Source organism: Dasypus novemcinctus, chromosome 5 (assembly GCF_030445035.2).
Source record: "Dasypus novemcinctus isolate mDasNov1 chromosome 5, mDasNov1.1.hap2, whole genome shotgun sequence".
Classification (NCBI taxonomy): Eukaryota; Metazoa; Chordata; class Mammalia; order Cingulata; family Dasypodidae; genus Dasypus; species Dasypus novemcinctus.
Window position 1 is genome coordinate 120,220,219 of NC_080677.1, and position 26,726 is coordinate 120,246,944.

The window sequence follows — 26,726 nt, forward strand, 5'->3', positions numbered from 1 at the left end:
ACACCCCTGCGTGGGGTGGCACTCCTTGCGCGCATCAGCGCTGTGCATGGGCCAGCTCCACACGGGTCAAGGAGGCCCGGGGGTTTGAACCGCGGACTTCCCATGTGGTAGACGGACGCCCTAACCACTGGGCCAAGTCCGTTTCCCTCTCTTCTTCTTTTTCACCAGGAGGACCCAGGGATCGTATCCAGGTCCTCCCATATGGTAGGTGGAAGCTCTATCCCTTGAGCCACATCCACTTCCCTCCCCATTAATCCTTTATATAGACTTACAGAGGAGTAAAGTTCTGCCAAAGCAGAAGTTCCCACTATACCAGTATAATTCAGGCTTCCTCTGAGCTCTAGTGTGGTGGGGGGAGCCTTTTGTTGGTAACAGTTGAGAACACTGCCTAAAAAGTGCTACTTTACACCAATGGACAGCAAATGTCCAATCCTCCAAGAGAAAGTTAGGACTGAAATATATTCAGAAGGATTTAGAATAAAATTATGGATTAGGTACTCATGTCTTGTTAATAAAGAATGTGACTGTTGAGTTGTATCTAATTTTTAGATCATATCATCTAGGATTGAAATTATCTCCTATACACCAACCCACAATACTGGGGCAGATGACCAAATTCAACATGGCAATCCTGTGTTTTGATATACTGACTTGTTTTCCAGAAAACAAAAAGACCAAAGTCTATATTAGTTTTTGATGGCTTTGGAACATTATCAAAATAATAAACTTCACACACACATATAACTCATAAACGCACACACACAGAATACATAGCAACATATATACACAGACATACCTCAAGATGGCCTTTTTGTCCAGCAAAAGGTAATACGACAAAAGACAATGCTTAGAAGAAGGGATATCCTGGGAGGCTCCCCTGCCCCTCCCTCCCTCTTCTCCAAGCACTCTGATCCTCCTCCCACCCCACTTTCTGAGCCCTGACCTCTATTAACTCTTATTTCCTATTTCAGTGATAAGAGAAGAGAGGAGGCAATGAGAAGTTGGGAGGGAAAATAGAGAATAAGATGATAAAAGTACCAGGAGTGGCGGGTATTTCTTGTCTCTTTCTAGGACCCTGCCTTTCCTTCTCTCCCTCCTATTTCTGGGGCTCAAGTTCTCACCTTCGAAAAGAGGCTGAAGCATCCCAGGCGGCTCACAATGCAGTAAACTTCAGGGAGACGCTTCCCTTTGCCACCAGGCTTTGGGAGAGAAAGACAAGGAAATCATGAGTGTTACCAGCTTCAGGGAAGGGAAGGACCTAAACGTTTTTGAGTGTCTCGTGCCAGATGTTTCCACAAACCACAGTTTTTGAAAACCCAATGAGATAAGTAGGTATCAATACACCTTTTTTTAGGTGGGAAGAACCTCTGGACATGTAATTTAAAAAAAAATTTCTGGAGGGTTCAAATGAAAGAATCATGTACATAGTTGGTGCTCAGTATTTTCTGCAGTAAAGTAAAAAGGCTTAACTCTTTTATACAAATCACTGTAGTCCCTCTTAAGGAGTGTTGAGACTATATGCTTATTATAATTGTCAATGAGAAATCATTTCTGACAATTCTGTTTGGAAACTGACTTTAAGCTAATTTTCAAACCAAAAAGAAAACTCAATCTCAATAGTTTAACCCTAAACTAATTTTGTCAGCAAAAATTATGATACCATTTAATTTTTTCAATTCATATCTATTATTTTTAAAGAAATCAATTTTATATTTTACTGATACATATTCACAAAGCATACTATCATCTAAAGTGATTATTTGGTATAATCACATAGCTGTGCATTCATCACTCCAATCATTACTAGAGCATTTCATTATTTCAATAATAATAAACAAAAACAGACAAACAAATAAGAAAATTCTTCATCTCTCAATCTCTCTATTCCTCTGTTGTACATAGCTGCTATTTCTGGCTATTCCTGCACAATTATTTACTTATTAAGCAGTTTTGTTGAAATATATTTACATACCATACGCTCTATCCAAAGTGTAGAATCAACGGCTTTTAGCATAATCACAATGTTGTACATTCATCACCACAAAAAATTTTAAAACAATTTCATTATTCCAAAAAGAAAAACTCCACACCCCTTAGCAGGCCTTCCCCACTATATAATCACTAATCTAATTTCATCTTTATAAATTAATTTATATTTACATTTTATATCAATAGAATCATACAATATGTAGTATAGTGTGCCTGGTTTCTTTCAGTTAGCATAATTTGTTTTTTTGGTCTGATAACATACTGTAGTATTAACAGACATTTGTTCAGTTTTGAAGAAAGACAGTCTAATATATTCAATTTTACCCATTTCATATTCCACTTGTGGTTTTACTGTGCTATACAGTCCCATGTTACATTTTTTAGCTTCCCTTTTAGTACCATATATGACCTTAGACTTGCCTTTTAAACCAATTTCATACCCATATAATAGTACTGCTAGTTACAAACATTATGTTGGAATTTCACCTTTTCTATTCATTTCCAAAGATTAACACACATCCTTTTTACCAATTCTGCATAAGTTAACCCTTAGCTTTCCATTCTCTAATCTCATTCTATTTTCTGGTGGCCCACAGTTAAGTTCTTTACTCCATGAGATTGCACAATATATTTAGTTCATAGTAGTGCAATCATATAGTATTTGTTTTTTTGTGCTTCACTCAACATAATGTCTCCAGGTTCATCCATGTTGTCATATGCTTCACAATTTCATTTCTTCTCAATGCTGCATAATATTCCATTGCGTGAATACACCATGGTTTATTTATTCACTTATCAGTTGATAGACACCTGGGTTGTCTCCAACTTTTGGCATTTGTGAATAATACCACTAAGAACATTGATATGCAGATGTCTGTTCATGTCACTGCTATCAGTTCTTCTGGGTATATACCCAGTAGTGGTATTGCCAGGTCATGTGGAAAATCTATATTCAGCTTCTTTTTTTTTTTTTTAAAGATTTGTTTTTATTTTAGTTCCCCTCCCCTCCCCCGGTTGTCTGTTTTCTGTGTCTTTTTGCTGCGTCTTGTTTCTTTGTCCGCTTCTGTTGTCGTCAGCGGCACGGGAAGTGTGGGTGGCGCCATTCCTCGGCAGGCTGCTCCCTCCTTCGCGCTGGGCGGCTCTCCTTATGGGTGCACTCCTTGCGCGTGGGCCTCCCCTACGCGGGGGACACCCATGTGTAGCACGGCACTCCTTGCGCGCATCAGCACTGCGCATGGGCCAGCTCCACACGGGTCAAGGAGGCCCGGGGCTTGAACCGCGGACCTCCCATGTGGTAGATGGATGCCCTAACCACTGGGCCAAAGTCCGTTTCCCATATATTCAGCTTCTTTAGGAACTGCCAAACAGTCCTCCACAGAGGCTGTATTCTGTATTCCTACCAACAGTGACTAAGTGTTCCTATCTCTCCACATCCTCTCCAACATTTGTAGTTCTCTGTCTTTTTAATAGTGGCCATTCTTTTTTTTTTTCCCAAGATTTTATTATTTATTTATTTATTTCTCTCCCCTTCCCCACCCTCCCAGTTGTCTGCTCTTTGTGTCCATTCGCTGTGTGTTCTTCTGTGTCCACTTACATTCTTGTCAGTGGCACCGGGAATCTGTGTCTCTTCTTGTTGTGTCATCCTGCTGTGTCAGCTCTGTGTGTGTGCGGTGTCATTCCTGGGCAGGCTGTGCTTTTTTTGCGCTGGACAGTTCTCCTTATGGGGCGCGCTCCTTGAGCGTGGGGCTCCCCTACACGGGGGACACTTCAGCGTGGCACAGAACTCCTTGCACGCATCAGCACAGTGTGTGGGCCAGCTCATCACACAGGTCAGAAGGCTCTGGATTTGAACCCTGGACCTTCCATGTGGTAGGCAGACGCTCTGTCCATTGAGCCAAATCCGCTCCCAATAGTGGCCATTCTGATAGGTGTGAATTGATATCTCACTGTAGCTTGGATTAAAAAAAATTTTTTTTTGGAAGTATGAGATATTAAATCCAGGATTTCATATATGCAAAGCAGTCGCTAAACCAGAGCTACACCTGCTATTTTTATTCATGAATTGATCCAACAAATACTAATTGAATGCCTACTATGTGCCATACATTATACTAGACTCTAAATTATATCAGCCTATTTCTAAGACTCAAATGCATTCTCAGTGGAAAAAGGTTTGCTACCCCTGAAAATTTTCAAAAGCTTGTGCCTCAAAAAAGACAAGTTTGAAAATCAGCACGGTCACTTCATTGGAATAAGTTTTGGGCATTTAAAGGCAACTGTTCTGAAGGGAACGCTCCTGAATTATTAGAATCATAAACAATAAAACCATCCCTCTTCTGCCATTTGCAACCATCATGAATGTTCTCTGTAAGTCAACAGGGTTTGTTTAGCACATTTTATTACAAGGACATTTGGTGTAAGGAGAGAAAGTCCTTTTATTTGGTAGGGAATACAATGGAGAAAGTTTGTTCTTTCTGAAGGAGACAGTGCTACTATTTCCTTCTATCAATAAGAACCAGGCGAGCCCCCCAATCATTTCCCATGTTTTTAACTTCCCCAATTAACCTGCCACACCTTCTGATCCTTCTCTTGTGGCACGTGGTGAAATCACAGACCAAGGGACTAGGAAGGCAGACCTGGCCCTCCAAGGAGCTCTTGCTGGCTGAAGAGCAAAAGGTACTAACCAGCAGTCTTCGGCAATAACCGAACCTTCTGCTTCCATCTTCTCCGGTTAAGACAAATGAGAATGTTTCACTGTGGTTGGGAAAACAAAACAAAAACTACATCACCACTCTTGCAGTGAGGTGTCAGTGAGAAACCAGAGGACATCTGGGGGAGGCTATCACAAAGGGCTACTCTCTCCTGCTTGTCCATCTCTGTGCTGGAACTGTGGTCACCTAGTTTCTGAGTGCTCGCTGGGGAAGGGAAGACCTAAAGATCTCACCCTAAGAGGAAACGAGGCATTTTTTTCAGTCATCCTGAGCGAATTCCAAAAGCTCTGAGATAATTCTACCACCTGAGCTATTATTCCACTGCATAAGATGCAACAGTCATCTATTGATAAACTGTTAGGGATAAAGAGATTGAAGAGGTATGTGGGTGCTGCCCTCTGTGAGCTGGAAGGTGAGGTAGCAGCCACTGAGTAAGGGATGTAACTCAGTGACAGGACAGTTGAGGGGCTGCTGCTGGTGCAGCTCTCCCAAAGCTTTGTCTCTATAGAGTTACCAGAGACTTGGACTGTCCTTTGAGATTGCTGGACCAACTTCAAGGTACCTAGTGTCCTGTCCCTCCATCACTTATGATACACAGTCTAGTGAATTTGCCAAAATATCTGATAACAAAACACTGGATCTTAAGAACATGGGTTAAAGCAGAAATACTAAAGACATCAAAATCTGAGTAACAGATAGATGGGCTATAGAAGAAATGTTTCAGGAGCACTAGATGAAGATGAGTGAAGGGCGATATTCCCCTAACCTTTCCCAGACTATGTATCACTTTTTTACCCTCAGAGATGCTCATGAACAAACATTCCCAGATTGAGTGGGAGGCTGGTAAATCTGCATAGTTAGTAAGGGGATTTTTATCTTCAGGGAAATTTTACAAACACTGGTGGGGCAAGTGTTCCCCTGTTTCCTCTAGACCAGATCTCATCAGGACTGCTTGATGGCAGGGGTCTGCCACCTATGAGCCCATCTCTAATCCCGGTCTTAGTCTTTGGGGGTGGGGAGGGGAGATGGCAGCACATACCTGGTGAACTGTTGGACAGGAGTCCAATCCTTGGCATCAGGGAAACAGAATTGGGGAATAGCCTTCAGCTGGTCCTCAGCCTCTCTCATGAACTTGAATGACCTTTCCAACTGCAGGGAAAGAGGTGAAAGACAGTTGGAAAATAAATGCCAAATCCCGGCATGGGAGAGTGAGGCAGATGCTTGGCAAGGACCACATCTCCCACTTTCTCACAGCGTTCACAGCCACCTTAACCTCCTCCCTTGGGAAGGGTTTGCTACTCAGTCTAGTGGGGCCTTATTATCTCCATGGAAGGTCCACCTATAGTTTCATGGGGTAAGTCAAGAAAAAAATTAATCTGCCTTAGAGAAGTGTTCTCGATGCCTACCATTCTGAAATATGACTCTGTAGACTGAAAAGGAAAACCTGGCATGGCAATCCCTTCCAAATAGGAGACACGTGAATCTGGAAGGCAGACCCTCACGTCAGTTCTTCCAGCCTCCGGGCCCCAGGCAAAGTCGCCCCTTCTCAATCCAGGCAAAGAGATTTAAAAATATTTCTTAATGAAAATATACCATGAAGTTATAGTATACACTGAAATTCAACAAATTTCAGAGAGTCTTTGAGTGTCAGAAATAGAAGCGACTCTAAACATCAACCAGACTGACATTCTTATTTCAGGGACAAGGAAAGAAGACTTGAGATGTTAAGTGATTTGTCCATGATCACATAACTAGTGCTAGAGCCAGGAATAAAAATGAAAAAATGAGCCTAATCTTTCATCTTTCATTTTATTCACTCCTGCCCTATGATACTCCAGTACCTGGAACAGGATCTGGCACATTGTAGCTGGATGAATTTTATCTTGTTAAAGAACAGGGTGAATGAATAAAGTCTAATAAATCTGATTTAGAGGTTGCGTTCAAAGTCATGAGTTTGCTTATTAGTGCACGAACAAGAATTAGTGCTTTTACAAAGCACTCCAAGAGCAAGTTTGGGAAACATAAAAGAATAATTTGTAATTAGCATGTTTGCTTATAAATTGGTACTTCTACACTATTGAGAAGAATTGTGGGCTTTTTTTTTCTTTTTGGATAAGTTTATACTTGTTGAATTACCTAAATAAACAGTTAAAGAAAATCAATTATGCTGAAGTACCTATAGTAAGTTGAAATATCAGATATTTGAAGTGAGTGAGGTCTCAATTTCTGAGGTTAGGAGGAAATATAAATGTTGAACCCCAAATCTTTCCAATTAATTTCTATCGATTTCTTATTTTGTCTTTAGTAGTCTGTCACTGACCTTTAAAGTAGCCTTTGCGGCAATTTCTGAAACCGACAGACTAGCAAGATCTTTGACAGCTTCACAGATTATCTATAAGCCTGCCCCAAGTCACCAGGTGTCACAGAAAGGAGGTCTCTGAAGAGAGCACCCAAAGGAATAGAGACCTGGGAGGATTGCTTAGAAAATGATTTTAGTATGACTTCTCCTTAGGTTAGATCAAATTTAATGAAAGGTATGGGCTGCTACTAATATCAACCAATGAAACATATATAGCTATTAAAACATTTAAATCTAGCCATGAATTACCCTTTAGTTTTTCTTCTTCAGTATACAGTACTATGCCTCTCCTCTATAATGGTGTTCTCTTCCATCCTTGACACAGAAGATTTCAATTGGTCCAGGAAAAGTCTCTGAGTTGATAATTCATTTACTCAAAGATTGTTCCCAATGGCGTGGTTTATGACCATACTTGGACAGTCTTAGGGAGAAGCAAATACCAGCTGGGTGTAATTGCAGGAAGGGGTCATTAATCACCACAGAGTGAAGAACCCCAAATTATAAAGAATACAAAGGAAGGAACAGCCACAATTCCCCATATGAGAAGTAGCATTAGAGAACTGAAGAACAGGCATTTTAGGCAAGCAAATATCAGCACTTTTTGACATGGCCCAGGCACCATTTGGATGGACCCACTCCCAGACCACATGTAAGATAAACACATACAGACACACATCACCAACATTGAGTTATCATCTTATATGTGCACATACTTGCTCATATATGCACACGAGCACATTCGTAGGAAGCTGCGCATAGGGATCTCTCACAGACACAAGCTATTAGAGATGGCTGAAAAACATCCCACTCTCCAAAAGTGATTATGTTAGCACATGTGATAACATTTATCTGTGATAGATAAATGTATGATATCAAACATTTTACTGGAATAGGAAAAGAATGATCTTTAGCATTCAAATATAAACTGCAAACCTTTGTTAATGTGACTAGGGGAATAAGGGATAAAACTCATGGGGATAGGGAAGTGAACGTGGCTCAACTGATAGAGCGTCCGCTTACTATATGGGAGGTCCAGGGTTCAAACCCAGGGCCTCCTGGCCCATGTGGTGAGCTGGCCCATGTGCGGTGCTGCACATGCAAGGAGTGCTGTGCCATGCAGGCGTGTCCCCCGTGTAGGGGAGCCCCATGTGCAAGGAGTGCGCCCCACATTGAGATGCCCTGTGCAAAGAAAGCACAGCCCGCCCAGGAGTGGTGCCGCACACATGGAGAGCTGAAGCAGCAAGATGACGCAACAAAAAGAAACATAGATTTCCAGTGCCACCGAGAATGCAAGCGGACACAGAACACTACACAGAGAATGGACACAGAAAGCAGACAATGGGTGGGGGGGGCGTGAGAAGGGGAGAGAAATAAGTAATAAAATAAATCTTAAAAAAAAAAACAAAAAACTCATGGGGATAAGTTAGAAAAGAGAAAGAGAAGAGGAAGAAAAGATCCTTCAGACAGAGGGAGTACCTGAGCAAAGTTGTGAAGGAAGTAGAAAATAGCCTTGCATGCAAAAGTGTATGAACAAGGATGTCCATCAAAACATTTAAAATATATATCTAAAGAAACTTTGGAAGTAAGATATATTTCCAACAGAAAGGGACTGGCTAAATAGATTGGGGTATACATACATAATGGAGCAGTATGTAACTTAAAAAATGATGTTTTGGTATTTTTATTAAATATGTTTATAAACACAGTGCACAAAACATGATACAAAAATCATACACGGTCTTATCCTAGTTTTGTAAGGAAATTATATTATGAGAAAGACTGCAAGAAAATATATCAAAATGCTAAGATTGATGATTTCTGTGTAGTGAGATTTTAGGTGAATTTTTTTTCCTTATGCATTTCTATATTAGTCCCTGTAGAAGTTTGATATGGTTATAAATTCCAAAAATAAGATACTGGATTATGTTTGTAATTTGGTCTGTACCTGGGTGTGACTGAGTTATGATTAGGGCTTTGACTGGGCCATGTCATTAGGCGTGATAAAAGGCATGGCAAAGAACAGAGTTAAGGGTTCTTAATGTTGGAGTTTTGATGCTGGAGTTTGATGCTAAAGTCTTAAGCTGGAACCCTGGGAAGTAAGCACACAGAGGAAAGAGAAGCAGCCCCAGGAAGAAAGGAACCCTGAGACCAGAAAGAAGTAAGACCCTGGAAGGGAGGAACCCAGGAAGCCTGAATCCTGGCAGATGTCGGCAGCCATCCTGCTCCAATACGTAAAAACAGACTTTGGTGAGGGAAGTAACTTATGCTTCATGGCCTGGTATCTGTAAGCTCCTACCCCAAATACCTTTTATAAAAATGAACCAATTTCTGGTATTTTGCATCAGTACCTCTTTGGCTGTATTCAGTTCTTTCAACAATGACTATGTATTATATTCAACTAAAAAGAAGTCTCCGAGAAAATACTTTCTAGTTCCCAATACTAATTTTGTGGGTCTCTAGGAGGCTGGAGACCTCAGGTTGGAAACTATAAGCTTAGAGAAGGTGCCTGCAGAGAATGTCTAGAAAAATTATTTTATGCTTCAATAGTTATGGTGTTTGGGAACAGATGTAGCTCGAGTGGATGAGCATCTGCTTCCCATGTATGAAGTCTCAGGTTTGATCCCCAGTACCTCCTAAAAACAAAACAAACAAACAAACAAATGAAAAAACCAACGCAGGGGAATGGGTGTAGCTTGGTGGTTGAGTGTTGGCTTCTCACATACGAGGGTCCTGGGTTCAATTCCTGGCCCTGGTACCTCAAAAAAAAAGAAGTTATGGTGGTTAAATAAGTAACTAACTAATGCATGAATGAAACTCCTGGAACATCAGGTATTACCATGTGTCCCCCATGGTGCCAGGTCCCGAGAGGAATAATTAGGATGGGATTTTCAGGGCTTCCTTCCTTACACAGTGGCAGCTGGAGCAAGGTGAATAACTGGGAGGGTGGAGGGCTGGTGTCTATGGTTTCTTTCAATTAGAAATAGTTTATAACCTAAATCTCCTCATGTGAAGACAGGACTTGATTGTGGTGCGGGCCCACAGTGGGCAGGATGGTAGCCATGGGGGACAGCTATGCTCTGGGCCATGGCGGATGCTGGGATCAGGCTGGGGTGGTGCCGCAAGGAGAGACCCCGTGTGGACCAGCACATGGGCTCCTCCCACGTGCCCTCCTCTGAGCAGCCTCAGCTTTGGGTTTGAATGAATCTTACAGAGTGTCACATTCTACCTTTGTATGCGTCTCTTATCCCCGTCAGGGTGTCAACTCCTTAGGGACAGGAAACAGGTTTTGTTCATCTTTATAATCCCCTGAGACCACTAGGATCTCAGTAAATTGCAGTTGAGCTGAATTAGAATGTGGGGAACCTTTTTAAGACTGGAGTGAAAGATGAAGAATGATTTATATATATAAATTTTATATTGCTATTCTGTTTTAGGCTTTATTGTATGCCATTCTATTTTAGGTGCCATGATTTAATCGATGGTAAAGCCAAGTCAGCAAACCTATGGGCTGTGTTATAGTAGAATGGAAATCTGCATATTTACATACAGAGACACTCTGTGTGTATTCAGATATTTAACCAGACACAAACGTTACCCTCCTTGGGGAGAGTTAGTGTGGCTTGGTGGGAAAGAGAAGAAAGGCTTCTAGGATTGGGAGATGTATCTGGATAAGGAGATAGGGAGAAGAAAAAGAGGATGGCATGGCCAGCACAGAAACCACAGGATGTGAGGAGTATTTTTGCCCATACTTTAGCCTTTGAATCTCTCTTCCCTGGGGCCTCCCAAATAATCCACTGGCAGTTTTTTTTTTTTTCCCATTTGATATATTCTAATTAGGATCCCTTTGCAAGAGCCTAGGAACCCTAAGTGTTCTTCAGCCTCCCGCGCCTCTCTGAACCTGTGAGTCGCGTAAGGCATCGGCTAGAATGCCCAGGCACAGGGGCCCGGTCCACCCTGTACCTTCAGAGGGAACTGCTGGGTAAGTTCTGGCACATAGGCAGCCCCTGCCTGCTTCTTGTGCAATGACACGACCACAAAGTACTCAAAGAGCTGCCTCTCCTGGTACTCGATGAGATCCCGGTCAAGGGCTGGATACCGAAGAGCCTGCTTCAGGCGTGACTTCACATTGACGAGGCGTCGGCTGTGAGCTGGAAGAGAGATGGAGCCTGAAAAGGATTCCCTTTCAGATCTGGAACTGCACAGAGCTGAAACACTTTATGTGGTTGCCAGCTCAAATACTTTTTCTAATCCTAAAAAAGTTTCTCCAAAATAAAAAATATATATAATAGAAAAAAAAGATTTTAAAAGAAAAAGAAAAGACACCAAAAAGGAAAAAAAAACAAAAAATAAAACAATTTTAACAATGTGTTCCACATCTAACAAATCAGTACAAAACTTGCCGTTTGGGGTCCTTGTCCAGGTTCTGGGAAGAGCAATACTCAACAGGCTCTCAGGCCAACTGGGGTGCAGGCGGCTGGGGCTGCAAGGCCTCGGCTCTGCCATGGCTTTGCTCTCTGGGCCTTGGGCAGCGGCTCACAAAGTCCTCGCCTTCATCTGTCAGATGGGATGGGGCCACCCACTCCTTCCCTCACTACTTTCTTTCGTCCTTCAGTTTGTGCGATGTGACAAATTCCAGACCAGATTGCTTTGGGAGCTGGGAGTTCTGTAAACATCCTGTGTGACTCAACTGGCAGAGACCTCACTGGCCCAAGAGTTCCCAGCTACCACCTCTCCTACCACCCACACTACGCAATGGAAATGTACTTGCTCCATTCTAGAGATGGGAGAGGGAGCAGTTAGTTGTTAGAGGGGAATGAGTCAGGGCCCCTGAGTGGACAGGTCTCCATCGCCTCACTCAGCAAGCCTGGGGTCTGAAAAATTGTGGCAATCTCCCTAAACTCACTAAAGCCTAGACCTAGATTACTGAATATTAGAGCCACAGGAACCAACTAATTCAACAACTCCCCTTGGCAGCTGAGGAGCCAGAGGCAGGATGTGATTTCCTCCAGCTTATATAGCAACATGAGCAGGAGGAGGGCGGCAGCACAGGTCTCTGGAGTCCCAGACAAGCACTGCTGTATCTTACAGTATGCAAAACACTTCTGCCGTGAGGGAAAGGCGTGGGAACGAGGGGCGATGCTTACGGGGGCCAGCCCTGGCTCTCTGGAGACGCCCGCTGATGGAGCATTCTGCCGTGCTCCTGCCTTTGGGCCTCACCTCCTTGTGCCCATCCTGCCCCCCACACCAAGTCGGAAGGGCAGTCATTGCAGATCCTAAGCCACCTGCATGAGCCCTGCACAGCAACTGCTCTTCTCACCTTTCAGCTTTTCCTCGGTGTCACTGTCAGACTCACTGTTCTCATCTGTCACTAGACCAAAAAGACAAGGAAGAAAGTTAAATGTGAGTTCTTCTAATGCAGGAAACTTTTTACACACAGTACTACAAATCTAAGATTTCCAGTTCAGTGGGGGGTGTTTTCTTTTTGTCTGCTTAAAACTATGTCTTTGTTTAACTGAATATATTTCCAAATTAATTCATCTTTAATTAATCTGATTTATACAATAAAACATCAAAAAACACTGGAACCCACAGTGGCCAAAAGGTGGAGACAATCCAAGTATCTATAGACAGATGAATGGAGAAAATGTGTTATAGACACGCAATGGAATATTATGCAGTCATAAAAACAAATGAAGTTCTGATACATGCTACAATAGACATCATGTAGTGTGAAATAAGCCAGACACAAAAGGACACCCATGTGAAATAACTAGAATATGCAAATCTATAGAGACAGAAAGTAGATTATAGGTCACCAGGGGTGGGGATGGGGGAATAGGAAGTTATTGTTTAATGAGTACAGAATTTCTGCTTGGGGTGATGGAAAAGTGTTGGTCATGGATGGTGGTAATGGCAGCACAACATTGTGAATGTGGTTAATATCACTGAATTATATACTTGAAAGTGGTTAAGATGGGAAATTTTATGTTGTATATATGTTACCACCATTAAAAAAAAAAAGGTACTGGTGCCTAAATGCTAAGCAGGAAGAGAGCCCGTGTGGGCAGGGTCGGGCATGCAGCCCTGGGCTACTTGATGGGGACCAGGGAGCGGGGCCAAAAGGATGTGCCCCTGCAGGCTCCTGCCTCTTCGCTGTCCTGAGGACAAGTGGAGCTGAAACCAGAACAGGCACTTATAAAACACTAACTTGATCCCCTCCTTGGTGAGCCAACAAGAAACAGGGCACAATTTCAAGGAAGTAGTAGCTTTCAGGTACTTTGGGGAGGAGGGAGAGTGGTGGAAGTTTCTACCTTTTCCTGAGTTGCTCTCCGTTGACTGGGACAGCCTCTTCACCCGTTTCTTTCCTCTCCGGGCCTCATAAATGGCATTGATTCGCAACACCAGCTGCCAGACAGCAGGAGAAGAAAAGCCAGTGTTAGCAGGCTCCTCCCTAGGGCAGCTGGGATTCCGTTGCTGCCCCTTCTCCTCTAGGATGAAGGTGGGCCATGGTAAAGAGAAGGAGGGCAACATTTCCCAGGCATGCTTTTCTGTCAGACAGGAACGTGACCCTCAAGAACAACGAGTGGATGCACCAGCCTTGCTGACAAATGGGAGGGTGCTCTCTAACCATGTGGGTGCATTCCAGTCGAGACTCAGGTGGTAAAGTCCCTGGCTCCTAGTGTGACAGCTGCTCCCCCTCTGATACTGCGGGAGGCAGTCACTGTGGGTTGGGAAGGAGCTTTTGCTCCCAAAACAAAACAAGAAAAGGAAGAGATAGTGAAAAAAAAAAAGGGGGGGGGGGAACTTCCAGGCAGGGCCCGTTTTGTGGGAACCATGCCAAAGGACGTCTGAAGAGCACTGCGTGGGAAGGGAGCAGGGACCGGGGCAGCGTGGAGTTGGACACGCACACTGCGGAGAAGCACTCCCTCCAGCCGGCGCGGACACCCCATGGATCTGCAGGGTACATGCCTGGTGGCGTGTAAGCGGATGTGCTCGCTCTGGAGCATAGCACTTCCCAGTCCCTCGAAGAAGGCCACCCGCTGCGGGCGGCCCCTCCCCTCTACCATGGCCAGATGGCCCTGCCCCTTGCCCCCAGCAGGCCTAGCTGTTTCCTGCATATGAGAGCAGACCTGCTTCAAAGGAAACATTAGTCTTGCTTCTCATCAAAAAAGTTTGGTGTTCCATGTGTTTGTTTTCCCTCTTCTCTCCTGAGAAGCTGGTGAGTGTGAATTTTGCTTTTCCGGGTCCCTAGAGACCAAAGCTGTCAGAGAATCCATATTCACAGGGCATTGGATTTAGAATCCCACACACAGAGGGTCTCTAAAATTAGATTATGTATGGCTTATAAAACTACTCTTTACTTTATACACATATGTTCCATGTTCTATGAACATTTTTAATCCTTATTTTTAATATATTTTAAATCTTCAGGTCCCCCTTCTGCCTCTGATTGTCTTGGTGCCTGTGGGGCAGTGACGTGGCCCCCATCATCTGATGAATGAGGGGATCAGAGTATTTCCAGAGTCTCTCCCAGCTCCGACCTGGGATCTATGACCAAAGTTCTTAGCTGTCCTCACACTTGCTGAGTCCTTCCATGACCTCTGCTGTGACTCCGAAGGTGAGTCCTTCAACAGGCACTGCGACTTAGGCCTTTTCTCCAGCTGGACTGTAGCAGAACCAGGCGTGGCTGAATCCCGGGGTCCCCTCCACTAGGCTTCACAGCACCACTTGTTCCTCAAGAGGAGAAGCTTCCCGGATTACACCAGGTGGGGAGAGCACGGGAAACCCCACCTGTGCACAGGTGAAGCAAGCCAACTAGCAACTTGAAACGGGGGCTGTGCTCCATAGCTGACTTGAAACGCTCTAAATTCTTTCATGCATGGGGAAGAAGAGGAAGGGAGACGTGTGCAGCCTGGGCATCAGTACCAGGGGGTGCAGTGGATTAGCTGCAGCCAGTCCCCGGCTCTGCCCTCCCCTCCTCTCCAGCTTCTGATGTGGCTCACCAGCTCCTCCCCACTAGCTGGGGCACTGGCCACTGCCTGGAAGGAAGGTGGCTTATTAAGGCGTCCGTGTGGTGGGCTGGGGCCTGTGACTCGTGCTCTGCAGGCTGTGTGCTCAGCCCACTGCCCTGTGGTAGCCTCAGACCCCTGAGCACTCTGCCTCCTGGCTGCCAGGCCAGCGCTTGTCTTGCCAGCATTCTGTGAGCTCACTGTCTCTTAACGATGTGTTGGTTTTGCCATTGCCCTGCCTTGAAACAGACTCAAATGGGTCAGATTCTCCCTTAACTACCAAATTCCTGCCTGCCTGGTAGTCATTTATATTTTGCTCTAATATATTTTGCTCTCCTTGAGAGCTCACATCCCTGAACTTGGCCAGTTCTCTTTCTCAGACTCATGTTCTAGCCATCAGGATCTTAATGCTAACCCCATTTTGCCTAAAAGCAGACACCTCATAAATGAGTTGCTGGATCAAATTCTTTTTTGGGGACAGTATTTTTCAACCCATTGAAAAATCTATCCCCTAAAATATCCAAAAATAACTAGAAAGAAAACAGGATGTATTTAACATTCTTCCACTTATTCAAACACAATGAACACTAGGATGTAAGCTCCATGAGGGCAGGGACTTTTATTAGAGCTATTTACTGCTGTAACAATACCTGTAAGGGCTGGAATAGCACCTGGCACAGAGTAGGTACTCAATAAATATTTGTTGGTAGTGAATTGTTACATGAATAGTAAATATCTACTATGTGCAAGAGATTTTGCCAGAAGCTCTAAAGGATAAAAAGATGTATGGGGTGTAGTATCTGTTCTCAGGGAGTTTACAATCTAATACGGAAGACTCAGATACTTATATAAATATCACATGAACCAGGTATTCTCTAGACAATTCCTGAGTGCTATATGACTAGTAAAACTAATGTCACAGAGAATGTTTTTCTCACTTTAAATCAGGTTATGAAATAAGTGCAAGTCATATAGACTTTGTCTAATTAGCTGAAAGCAGGCAATTAAGTCTTGCTGGATAAACAAAAACAAAATAACCAAAATAATAAACAAAAACAAGTGTTTTTTTTTTAAAAATTTATTTATTTATTTCTCTCCCCTTCCCCCACCCCACCCCAGTTGTCTGTTCTCTGTGTCTATTTGCTGTGTCTTCTTTGTCCGCTTCTGTTGTCAGTGGCATGGGAATCTGTGTCTCTTTTTGTTGCGTCATCTTGTTGTGTCAGCTCTCCGTGTGTGCGGCGCCATTCTTAGGCAGGCTGCACTTTCTTTTGCGCTGGGCAGCTGTCCTGATGGGGTGCACTCCTTGCACGTGGGGCTCCCCTTCGTGGCAGGGCACTCCTTGCGTGCATCAGCACTGCACATGGGCCAACTCCATACAGGTCAAGGAGGCCCGGGGTTTGAACCGCGGACCTCCCATGTGGTAAACGGACGCCCTAACTACTGGGCCAAGTCCGCCGCCTTAATGCAAAATGTTTTAAGGTTCCAAAATAGAGAAGTCATGAAAGCAGCTTTACCTTTGACTTGAGGTAAAGGATTCAGAGCATTTTGAATGAAAAACATTTCTCAAGAGTGGGGATAAACCCAGGTTAACATTACATAGCAAGTGATAAAACTGATGATTATACCAAAGTGTATTTAGTCATTTGTTTTATTTTCAAAAGTTCCTTTGAAAAATTATGTACTTCATTTTTATGATTAACAGTTTTAATAAGATCTTGCTTTTGTTGTTGTAAAACACTCTGGTAAAACATACTAATTTTTTCTCGGTTTCATGATGCCTGTCAAAAACAAGCCTGTTTGATAAGGGGCCTGTGCTCACCTGGTAGCAACTCACTTTAATTTCAAGCAATAAAACTAGGAGGAAGTAAACTTTCAAAGTTACAAATTAAACATATATAAAATAATGGTAATAGTTTTACCTTTCCACCTTGCTACTCTCACACACATTCTCTTCACTGCAATCTCAAAAAATCTTTAAAAATTATTAAAATAGTGTATAGGGGAAAGTGATGGGTAAGAGCCTGAGGCTGTAAGAGAGAAGTTAAATGCTTATAAAAAGATCACACACTCAAACTTGGAATTGAAACAAAGTTACTTTAACCTAAGAGCCAATTCATTTGGTTATTCCTATTTAATTTTCTAAGACAATGGTGAATCTGGGGAAGCAGCTGTGGCTCAAATGGTAGGGGGTCTGCCTACCATATGGAGGGTCCAGGGTTCAAAACTCAGGGCCTCCTAACCCATGTGGTAAGCTGGCCCACGTGCAGTGCTGCCACACACAAGGAGTGCTGTGCCACATACAAGGAATGTGCCCTGCAAGGAGAGCTGCCCTGCACAAAAAACAGCACAGCCCTCCCAGGAGTGGTGCTGCACACATGGAGAGCTGACAAAGCAAGATGATGCAACAACAAAAAGAGCGACACCGTTTCCTGGTGCTGCATGACAAGAATGCAAGCACACACAGAACACACAGTGAATGGACAGAGAGAGCAGACAACTGGGGGGCAGGGAGGGAAGAGAAATAAATAAAATAAATCTTTTTAAAAAAGAAAAGGTGAATCTGTACAGATGTTAATAATATTCACTTTTAATTATTCCACCATTGTAGGTTTTTGACATTAAAGGTAAGTATGTACCATGCCAGAACAAGCAGAAGGTGAGTTAAGGGAAGGAGTGGCTTGAGGCCCCATCCTTTAGGGTTCCCATGAGCAACTACAATGACAGTGCAAGACAGTGACTTTGGATCTGGAAGGCAGCTGAAAGGACAGTGGAAGAGACTCTATGTCCAGTGTTGAAAGAGACCTGGGACCCAAGTGTATAGATGGGGTTTACTCAGTATACATTCAATTATCAATATACAACCTACACTGTGCCCTAAGCACGGAAGAACAAGGGGAACAGTATGGGAAATAAGGCACGGCTCCTACCCTGGCCTCTCCTTACCTTCCAGCAATAAAACGAAGCAAGATGTCTTCTCCCCATTCCCCCACCACCAAGGCTGCAGGTTTTAGGTCTTCTTCTTGACCACCTGACATTAACTGTCCTCTACCCTTCAGAATGCACTCTTTTTTTTTTAATTTTTATTTTATTTTATTTTTTTTTAAGATTTTATTTATTTATTTAATTTCCCCCCCTCCCCTGGTTGTCTGTTCTTGGTGTCTGTTTGCTGCGTCTTGTTTCTTTGTCCGCTTCTGTTGTCGTCAGCGGCACGGGAAGTGTGGGTGGCGCCATTCCTGGGCAGGCTGCTCTTTCTTTTCACGCTGGGCGGCTTTCCTCACGGGCGCACTCCTTGAGCGTGGGGCTCCCCGACGCGGGGACACCCCTGCGTGGCACGGCACTTCTTGCGCGCATCAGCACTGCGCATGGGCCAGCTCCACACGGGTCAAGGAGGCCCGGGGTTTGAACTGCGGACCTCCCATGTGGTAGACGGACGCCCTAACCACTGGGCCAAAGTCCGTTTCCCCAGAATGCACTCTTGGAAGAGCTGATGTGGCCTAGTGATTGAGTGCCACCTTCCCAAATACAAGGTCCCAGGTTCAAACCCAGGACCCCGGCACCTCAAAAAAATTAAAAAATAAATAAATAAACAACAAACAAATAAAAATTTAAAAACAGAATGCATTCCTGACTTTGTTTGAATAAGAATGTTGGGGGCAAAGTGGATGGAGGTGAGGGAAGCAGATTTGGCTCAATTGATAGAGCATTTGTCTACCACATGGGAGGTCCAGGGTTCAAACCCAGGGCCTCCTGACCCGTGTGGTGAGCTGGCCCACACGCAGTGCTGATGTGTACAAGGAGCGCCATGCCATGCAGGGGTGTCTCCCACATAGGGGAGCTCCATGCACAAGGAGTACACCCAGTAAGGAGAGCTGCCCTGTGTGGAAAAAAAGCGCAGCCTGCCCAGGAGTGGCACCGCACACACAGAGAGCTGATGCAGCAAGATGACGCAATGAAAAGAGACACAGATTCCCGGTGCTGCTGATAAGAATGCAAGAGGATACAGAAGAACACACAGCAAATGGACAGAGAGAGCAGATAATGGGTGGAGGGGAAGGGAAGAGAAATGCATAAAAAATAAATCTCAAAAAAAAAGGGGGGGGGAATGGAGGTGAAATGGTGGCTCCAAACACTCATTAACCAAACTGTGTCAAGAGAAATTAGCTTGAAGATGTACATGCCTTTCTTTCAGATCACGGGCCACTTTGAGAAAGCTGACAGAATCAAGAGACAATCTCTCTCCCACCTCCTCAACACTCAAAGCTCATCTACATAGTTTTACACAGTTTTATGGGTTTCATGATCCCCTAAAGCTCATCCAAGGGCTCTTAAGTTAAGAATCCCTGCTCTGAAAATTCCTGTAGGGAGTTGGTACTCAACTGTCAAAGAGGAGTGACCAGCATGCATGGTAAAAACTGAGCAAAGGGAAATTTAATCAACAAGAGACACATAAGGATGTATACTCAAGCCATCGGTGTGTTTTACCTTTTGGATTGCAGAGAGGAAGGAAAGGTGTATTATTGACAAGTGCTGCCTCAGAGCAATTGCCATGTGGTACCTGCCTCTGTCATGGGGGTTGACAAAGTTTGAGGTTGGAGCATGATGGCTACAGCCCTACTTTTTGAAGATATAAAGGAGGAGGAGGAGGCCTTTGGTGACTAGGCATTGCAATCACTTTCTGGGGTCAGAGAAGTAGGGCTGGGAGGGCGATGACTAAGAGGATGCCTACTGGCCCACAGTGATTACTAGGACAAAGGCCCAGCTATTCCAAGCCTGCTGGTGTTCCTGCAGCAAAGCAGATGGTAGGGGGTCCAGTGATTTGTTCTCTGCCCAAACTCTTTCACAGCCTTCCTTGCAGAGATGTGAACACAAAGCTAGGTGTAGGAGTTACCTTGGGTATCTTTCTCTTCTTCTTGCCGTTTTGTGGGTCTCCAAGATTGAAGAAGGTATCATCAGGACTGCTGGGAGTGGAAGGGGGACTGACTTTGGAAGGGGACCCAGTTCCATCCCGACTCAGCTTCCTAGTGTCCAGCAGTTTGAAGTTCCTCCTCTCCGAATTTTGCCAGAAGAAAGCTGGTTTGGACAATGATTGCTGTGAGGAAGAGAATACAAGAGTAAATAAGTATGGAGGGGAATAATCGGGAAATGATGTGGGATGCCAGGGATGGAAATCATAAAGTTGTAAAGGGGAACTGGTCTAGGGTGAGTTGAGTTTGAGTATGAGCATAAGTGCCCAATAAATATTTATCATTTAATTTTAGAAAAATGGTGTGATAAAGGATGTAAATATAGTCTTGTCTCTCTTTTTATTCAAGTGGGAACTTACCTTGCTCAATCCTCTGTCTTTAGAGAAGATGCTTTTTGATAATCTAGGATTGTAGTTAGAGAGTTACAAGACCAAGGCTAGTTTGAACCCTGTCACTTGCCAGAATGCCATCAACTCAAGTAATTTCATTTCTCTGGGCCTCAGTGTTTTATTTCTAAAATGAACCTTTTTAAAGTTAAAGGTAAATGAAAAACTGTTAAAAGATATTTACTAATAACAAAAAAAAAGAGCTCATTTTCCTAACACATACTACAAATTAATGAGAAAAAAACCAAAGAACTCAAAAGAAAAATGGGCAAAAGAATGGAAAATTTATAGGAAAGGAAATATAATGCTTCTTAGATATATTAAAAAAATGCTCAACTCTATTTATAATAAGAAAAAAGAAAACAAATGCTATATTGAAGAAACATTTTCACTCAAAGATCAGCAAAGATAAAAATTTCTTTGATAACTCACTATGTTGGTAAAACTGAGAGTCATGTCCACACTTTCATATACTGCTGGTAGGATTGTAAATTGGTACAGCTCTACGGAGGACAATCTAACAAAATTATAAATGCATACACCCTCTGACCCAGTAATTCCATCTCTAGGAATTTGCTGCTGACACACTCATACTTGAGCAAAGCTATATGGTAGAAGGAAAGTTATATTGTGCAAAGTATATTGTACATTGTGACATTGTTTATAATTACAAAATAATGGAAATGACCTATATGTCCAAAAGGGCTACTTTGCTGATGCATGCATAGAAAAGCTCTGGAAAGATACACAAGAAACTGATCAACCATGGTTGCTCTGCGGGACAGAAATAGAAGGACAAGGGTGAGAGGAAGACTTTTGATTGTATTCTCTTATTTTGAACCATATGACTGTATTAACTAATCACTAAAGAAGAAATATTACTAGAATGAAATAAAAGGAGCTACTTTGTCTATGTGTTTTCTATGGGTACTTCCAGGATTCATGTTTCATGATACTATAGATAGAGAAGCAAAGTCTCATTAATTAATAAGCCTAAATGAAATAAACGTACATAAAGCACCTAGCAGAGGACCTGACAGACAGTAGGCATTCAATATATTTCTCTCCCTTCTCCTTAAGACACTGACATTTTCTCACACTTTAAGGTGCCAATTGCATCTTTCTTTAACATTATTCTTTATGTTCTTTGCCTGTTTATTTTTGGGGGATCTATGCTTTCCTTATTAATTTGGATGAACTCTATATGTAACAGATCAACTATTAATATTTGTAAATTTTGTTGCATGTGTGATTTTTTTCTTTATTAGAGAAGTTGTGGGTTTACAGAACTGTCACATAAAATAAATGCCATATACCACCCCACTGGCAACACCTTGCACTGGTGTGGAACTTGTTAAAATTGCTAAGAGCACATTTTGCAACTGTTATAACTATAGTCCGTGGTTTAACTTCAGATTCACTGTTTGTGTAGTGTAGTTCATGGATTTTTTTTCTCTGCCCTCCACCCCCACCCCATTGTCTGCACTCTGTGTCCATATGCGCTATGTTCTTGTGTGTGTGCTTGTCTTTTAGGCAGCACTGGGAACCGATCCTGGGACCTTCTGGAGTGGGAGAGAGGTGCTCAATATTCTGTATCACCTCAGCTCCTGGGTCTGCTGCATCTCTATTGTCTCTCCTCTGTGTCTCTTTTTATTGCATCATCTTGCTATGCCAGTACTCCATGTGAGCCAGCTCACTACATGGGCCAGCTTGCCTTCACCAAGAGGTCCCAGGAATTGAACCCTGGACCTCCCATATGGTATACGGGAACCCAATCACTTGAGCCACATAGGCTTCCCAGATCTTTTAAAAAATTTTATTCTGTTACCATATATACAATCTAACATTTCCCCTTTTAATCAGATTGAGATACATATTTCAGTCCTGTTAAGTGTGTTCACCACGTTGTGCCACCATCACCACCATGCATTACCAAAACATTTCCATCATTCTAAAAAGGAACCCTGCATATCGTAAGCCTTTAACTTCCCATTCCTTATCCCCACTCCATCCCCTGGTAACCTATATTCTGGATTCTGACCTTTTGAGTTTGCTTATTCTAATTGTTGCAAATCAGTGAGATAATATAATATTTGTCCTTTTGTGTCTGGCTTATTTCACTCAACATGATGTCTTCAGGGTTTATCCATGTTGTCGCATGTATCTGGACTTCATTCCTTTTTGGGGCTGAATAATATTCCATTGTATGTATATACCACATTTTGTTTACCCATTTATTGGCTAAGGGACATTTGGGTTGCTTCTATCTTTTGACAATTGTGAATAATGCTGCTATGACCATTGGTGTGCAAAAATTTGTTTGAGTCTTTCCTTTCAATTATTTTATATACCTAGTAGTGGGATTGCTGGGTCATATTCTATACTTAGCTTTCTGAAGAATGGGCTAAACTGTCTTCCACACAGGCTGAACCATTTTACATTGTCACCAGCAATGAATGAGTGTCCCTATTTCTCTGCGTCTTCTCCAACACTGGTTGTTTTCTGTTTTTTTTTTTTTTAATAGCAGCCATTCCAATGGTATCTCACTGCACTGTGGTTTTGAGTTGCATTTCCCTGGTGGCTACTGATGTTGAGGATCTTTTCATGTGCTTTGTGGCTATTTGTATGTCTTCTTTGGAGAAATGTCTATTTTTAATTTTTTTTCTTTTTGTTGTTGAAGGATTTCTTTATACGTTCTGGATATTAAACAATTATTGGTATGTGATTTCCACATATTTTCTTTCATGGTATAGGCTGTCATTTTACTTTCAAGATAAAGTCCTTTGAGGTACATAAGATCCCTCCCTCCCTAGAAGGCTCCCTCATCTGTTTGCTTGTTTTTTTGCTCATTGTCTGCTCATTGTCTGTTTGCTTTTTCTTTAGGAGACCCTGGGAACCAAACCCGGAACCTCCCACGTGGGAGGTGGGCACTCAACTTCTTGAACTAGATCTGCTCCCCTGGTACATAAGTTTTTAATTTTGATGAGGTCTCATTTATCTATTTTTTTCTTTTGTTGCACTGCTTTGGGTAAAAAGTCTAAGAAACCATTGCCTAACACAAGGTACTGATGATGCTTCCCTGTGTTTTTTTTCTAGGAGTTTGATAGGTCTAGTTTTAAAATTTAGGTCTTTGATCCATCTTGAGTTAATTTTTACATATGGTGTATGGCAGTTTGAGATTATTTATGAACCCCAAAAAGAGAAGGATGGTGTTTGTAAACTGGTCTGTTCCTCTGGGTGTGATACCCTTTTAAATTCAAAGGTTTTAAGTTTACTTGATTAAATCAGTTTAGGTCCTTTGATTCAGGTTAAGTCCCTGCCCCCTTGATAGGCTGATATAATGGGCACTCACAGAAGAAGACACAGGAAGAGAGAGAGCTCCATAGACATGAAGAGGAGAGGACTTGTCATTTTGGTCCTGCCATGTGACAGAAAGAAGAAGGCTCAAACAGCTAAAGCCCCGGGAAAAGAGATGAACCATTTGCCTGATAGTTTGCAGGCAAAGAGAACAAAGCTACTCAGAAGCTGAGAAGGCCCGAGAAACCAGGCAGAGATTGCCCACCATCTTGCTTCAACACGTGGCAAGAGGCTTTGGTGAGAAAGCAGCCTTGAGTTGGACTCTTTAGAGCTTTATAACTGTAAGCTTTTACCCCAAATAAATACCCTTTATAAAAGCCAACAGATTTCTGACTTTGCATCAGCACCCCTTTGACTAATACATGTTGTGAGATAGGGGGTCCTCCTTCTTTTCTTTCCAAATAGAAATCCAGTTTTCCCAGCACCATGTGTTGAAGAGACTATTCTTTCCTAATTGAGTGGTCTTTGCCCCTTGTCAAAAATCAGTTGGCCATAAACGTAAGGGCTCATATCTGAGTTCTGTATTCCATTGGTCTATATGTCTGCCAGTATCATGCTGTTTTGATTACTGTAGTTTAGTAATAAGTTTTAAAAAAAATTTTAAAGAAGCTTTAGATTATATAAATGTTACATTGAAAACATAGGTGATTCCTAAATACCCCACACCTTTCCCTTCCAATGCTTTCCCCATTAACAACGTTTTTCGTTTCCCCAACAATTTATTACAATTGATGAGCACATACAGAAGCACTGCTACTAACCATGGTCTGTAGTTTACATTATGGTTCACACTTCACATTGCACAATTTTATTGGTTTTGATAAAATGTATAATGGCCTGTATCCATCATTGCAATGTCATGCAGAATAATTCCAATGTGCCCAAAATGCCCCAGGTTAACACCTATTCTTCCCTCTCCTTCCCCTCAGAACCTCTGGTGACCACTGCCTTTATATCAATGCTACAAGTTCTTCCATTACTAGAACAGTAATAAGTCTGTTTTAGTCTAGAATTGCATTTCCCCCTTATGTTTGTTCCTTGCTCAATCTTGAGGATTTTGTGATGGTGATGCCCACTCTGCTTCTGATTGAGAGGGGAGCTTAGATCCAATGGGACAGATAGATGGATGGAATTGTTTTGCTAGCAGTTGTAGATACTCTCTGTTCCTTGGGATAGGCATTGTCTGTCATTGTCCTTTTGTTAGTTGTCCTGGGGAGTCTGATGAACTGGAGGGTAGGTATTGGCTGCAACTCTGCTGAGAACAGCCAGAAGACTCAAGTCTCTGGGAAACATATTTAATGGGTATAGTGCTAAATATAGGTTCAAATAAAAGGGGCATAAAAACCATGTATAGGAAAATTATAAAAGAGCCCAACTCTGATACATTATCATATATTCCAAAGTAAGGCCCACTGACAGGATGCCAAATTCCTGGGGTTGTCTGCCCTGCCTATAGTGTCTCTAGTGCCCTAAGGAGCCCCCTGCCTGAGGCACTGTTTACTGTGGTAGTCAGTGAGATCCTCCTGAGACATGCATAAGCATAGCCTTTGGGATGACCTCCTGACTTACTTTGAAATCTCTCAGCCATAAAAACTTTTTTTTCCTGTTTAAGTGTAGATTTATTTTTTTAAAAAATTTTAAATTAATAGATCACAAGGAATGTTACAATTAAAAAACATAAAATAAAAACTTATTTGTATTGAATATTTCCCCTTTTTGGTTCAGGTCTTTTTCCAAATGCATGGCTAGTTGGTATTTGGTAATAATCCCTTGGTGCCAGGAGGCTCATCCCCAAGAGTCATGTCTCATGCTGGGAGGGGAAGGTAGTGAGTTTATATGCTAAGCTTGGCTTAGAGAGAGGCCACATTTGAGTAACAAGGAGGGTTTCAGGAGTTAACTCTCAGGCAATATATAATACTAGACTAAGTTTCAATTTCACAAGAAGAAGGTTCAGAAGTACAAAACTCAACAATGCAAGGTGTTGGTGGAGGGTTGATGTATGGGACCCCAGTATGATGTTATACATGTATGCCTTGTAAGTTCACAACTTTTCTATACACTTAATTGTTTATGTATGCTTATATATAAATGATATAAAGATAATAATAGGGAGGGTTGGGGGAAAATACTTTGGTTAGTAGTAATATTTTGACAATGCTCTTTAATCATTAGTTAAAAAGGTTTAACAATGTAAGGTGTTGGTGGTAGGGTGAGTTATGAGAGTCCTGTATGATGTTATATGTTTGTTTTGTAAGTTCACAAGTATTACTATACACTTTGTTTTGTTTTGTTTTTTACTTAAAACATTTTTAATTCATTAATAAGTCAATGAAAACATTACACCAGATTCAGGATTGAAAAGATTAGTCCCCCATGAAGATTTCAAAGCCAGGATTTTCACCTCAACCTTCATTTAAAAATACTTTATTGCTGAAAATGTAGCCATCATCCAAGCCTTCATTGAGTCATAATCTTTTGCTGCTGGAGGGTCTTGCCTCAATGCTGATGGCTGCTGACTGATCAGGGTGATGGTTGCTGAAGGCTGGGGCGGCTGTGGCAATTTCTTAAAATAAGACAACAATGGAATATGCTGTATCTTAGACAGCTCTTCTGGATAACTTGCTGCTTCACTTGGCACTTTTATGTTATAGAGACAGCTTCTATCCTTAAACCTCATGAACCACCCTCTCCTAGCCTCAAACTTTCTTCTGCAGCTTCCTCACCTCTCAGCCTTCATAGAATTGAAGAGAGTTAGGGCCTTGCTGTGGATTAGTCTTTGGCTTAAGGGAATAGTGTGGCTGGTTTGATCTTCTATCCAGATCACTAAAACTTTCTCCAAATCAGCAATAAGGCTGTTCGGCTTTCTTATCATTCGTGTGTTTACTGGAGTAGCACTTTCAATTTCCTTCAAAAACTTTTCCTTTGCATTCACAACTTGGCTGCTTGTCACA

At 42.5% G+C, this 26,726-nt stretch overlaps 1 protein-coding gene across 7 annotated transcripts in view; it reads right to left on the bottom strand.

The window, feature by feature from the left end:
- DENND2A (DENN domain containing 2A) overlaps window positions 1–26,726 on the bottom strand; it is a 164,959-nt gene that overhangs the window by 36,566 nt on the left and 101,667 nt on the right. For 4 of the 7 annotated variants that reach the window (XM_071215312.1, XM_058297474.2, XM_058297473.2 and 1 more), the window contains exons 6-12: window positions 19,957–20,157; window positions 13,371–13,464; window positions 12,377–12,427; window positions 11,020–11,225; window positions 5,740–5,849; window positions 4,674–4,743; window positions 1,122–1,199 (exon numbers count right to left, since the gene is read on the bottom strand). In XM_071215312.1, coding sequence (XP_071071413.1) covers window positions 1,122–1,199; window positions 4,674–4,743; window positions 5,740–5,849; window positions 11,020–11,225; window positions 12,377–12,427; window positions 13,371–13,464; window positions 19,957–20,157 — 810 coding nt within the window. The remainder of the gene's footprint in view (window positions 1–1,121; window positions 1,200–4,673; window positions 4,744–5,739; window positions 5,850–11,019; window positions 11,226–12,376; window positions 12,428–13,370; window positions 13,465–19,956; window positions 20,158–26,726) is intronic. The other 3 variants (XR_011648882.1, XM_058297476.2, XM_058297475.2) reach the window with 1 other exon arrangement.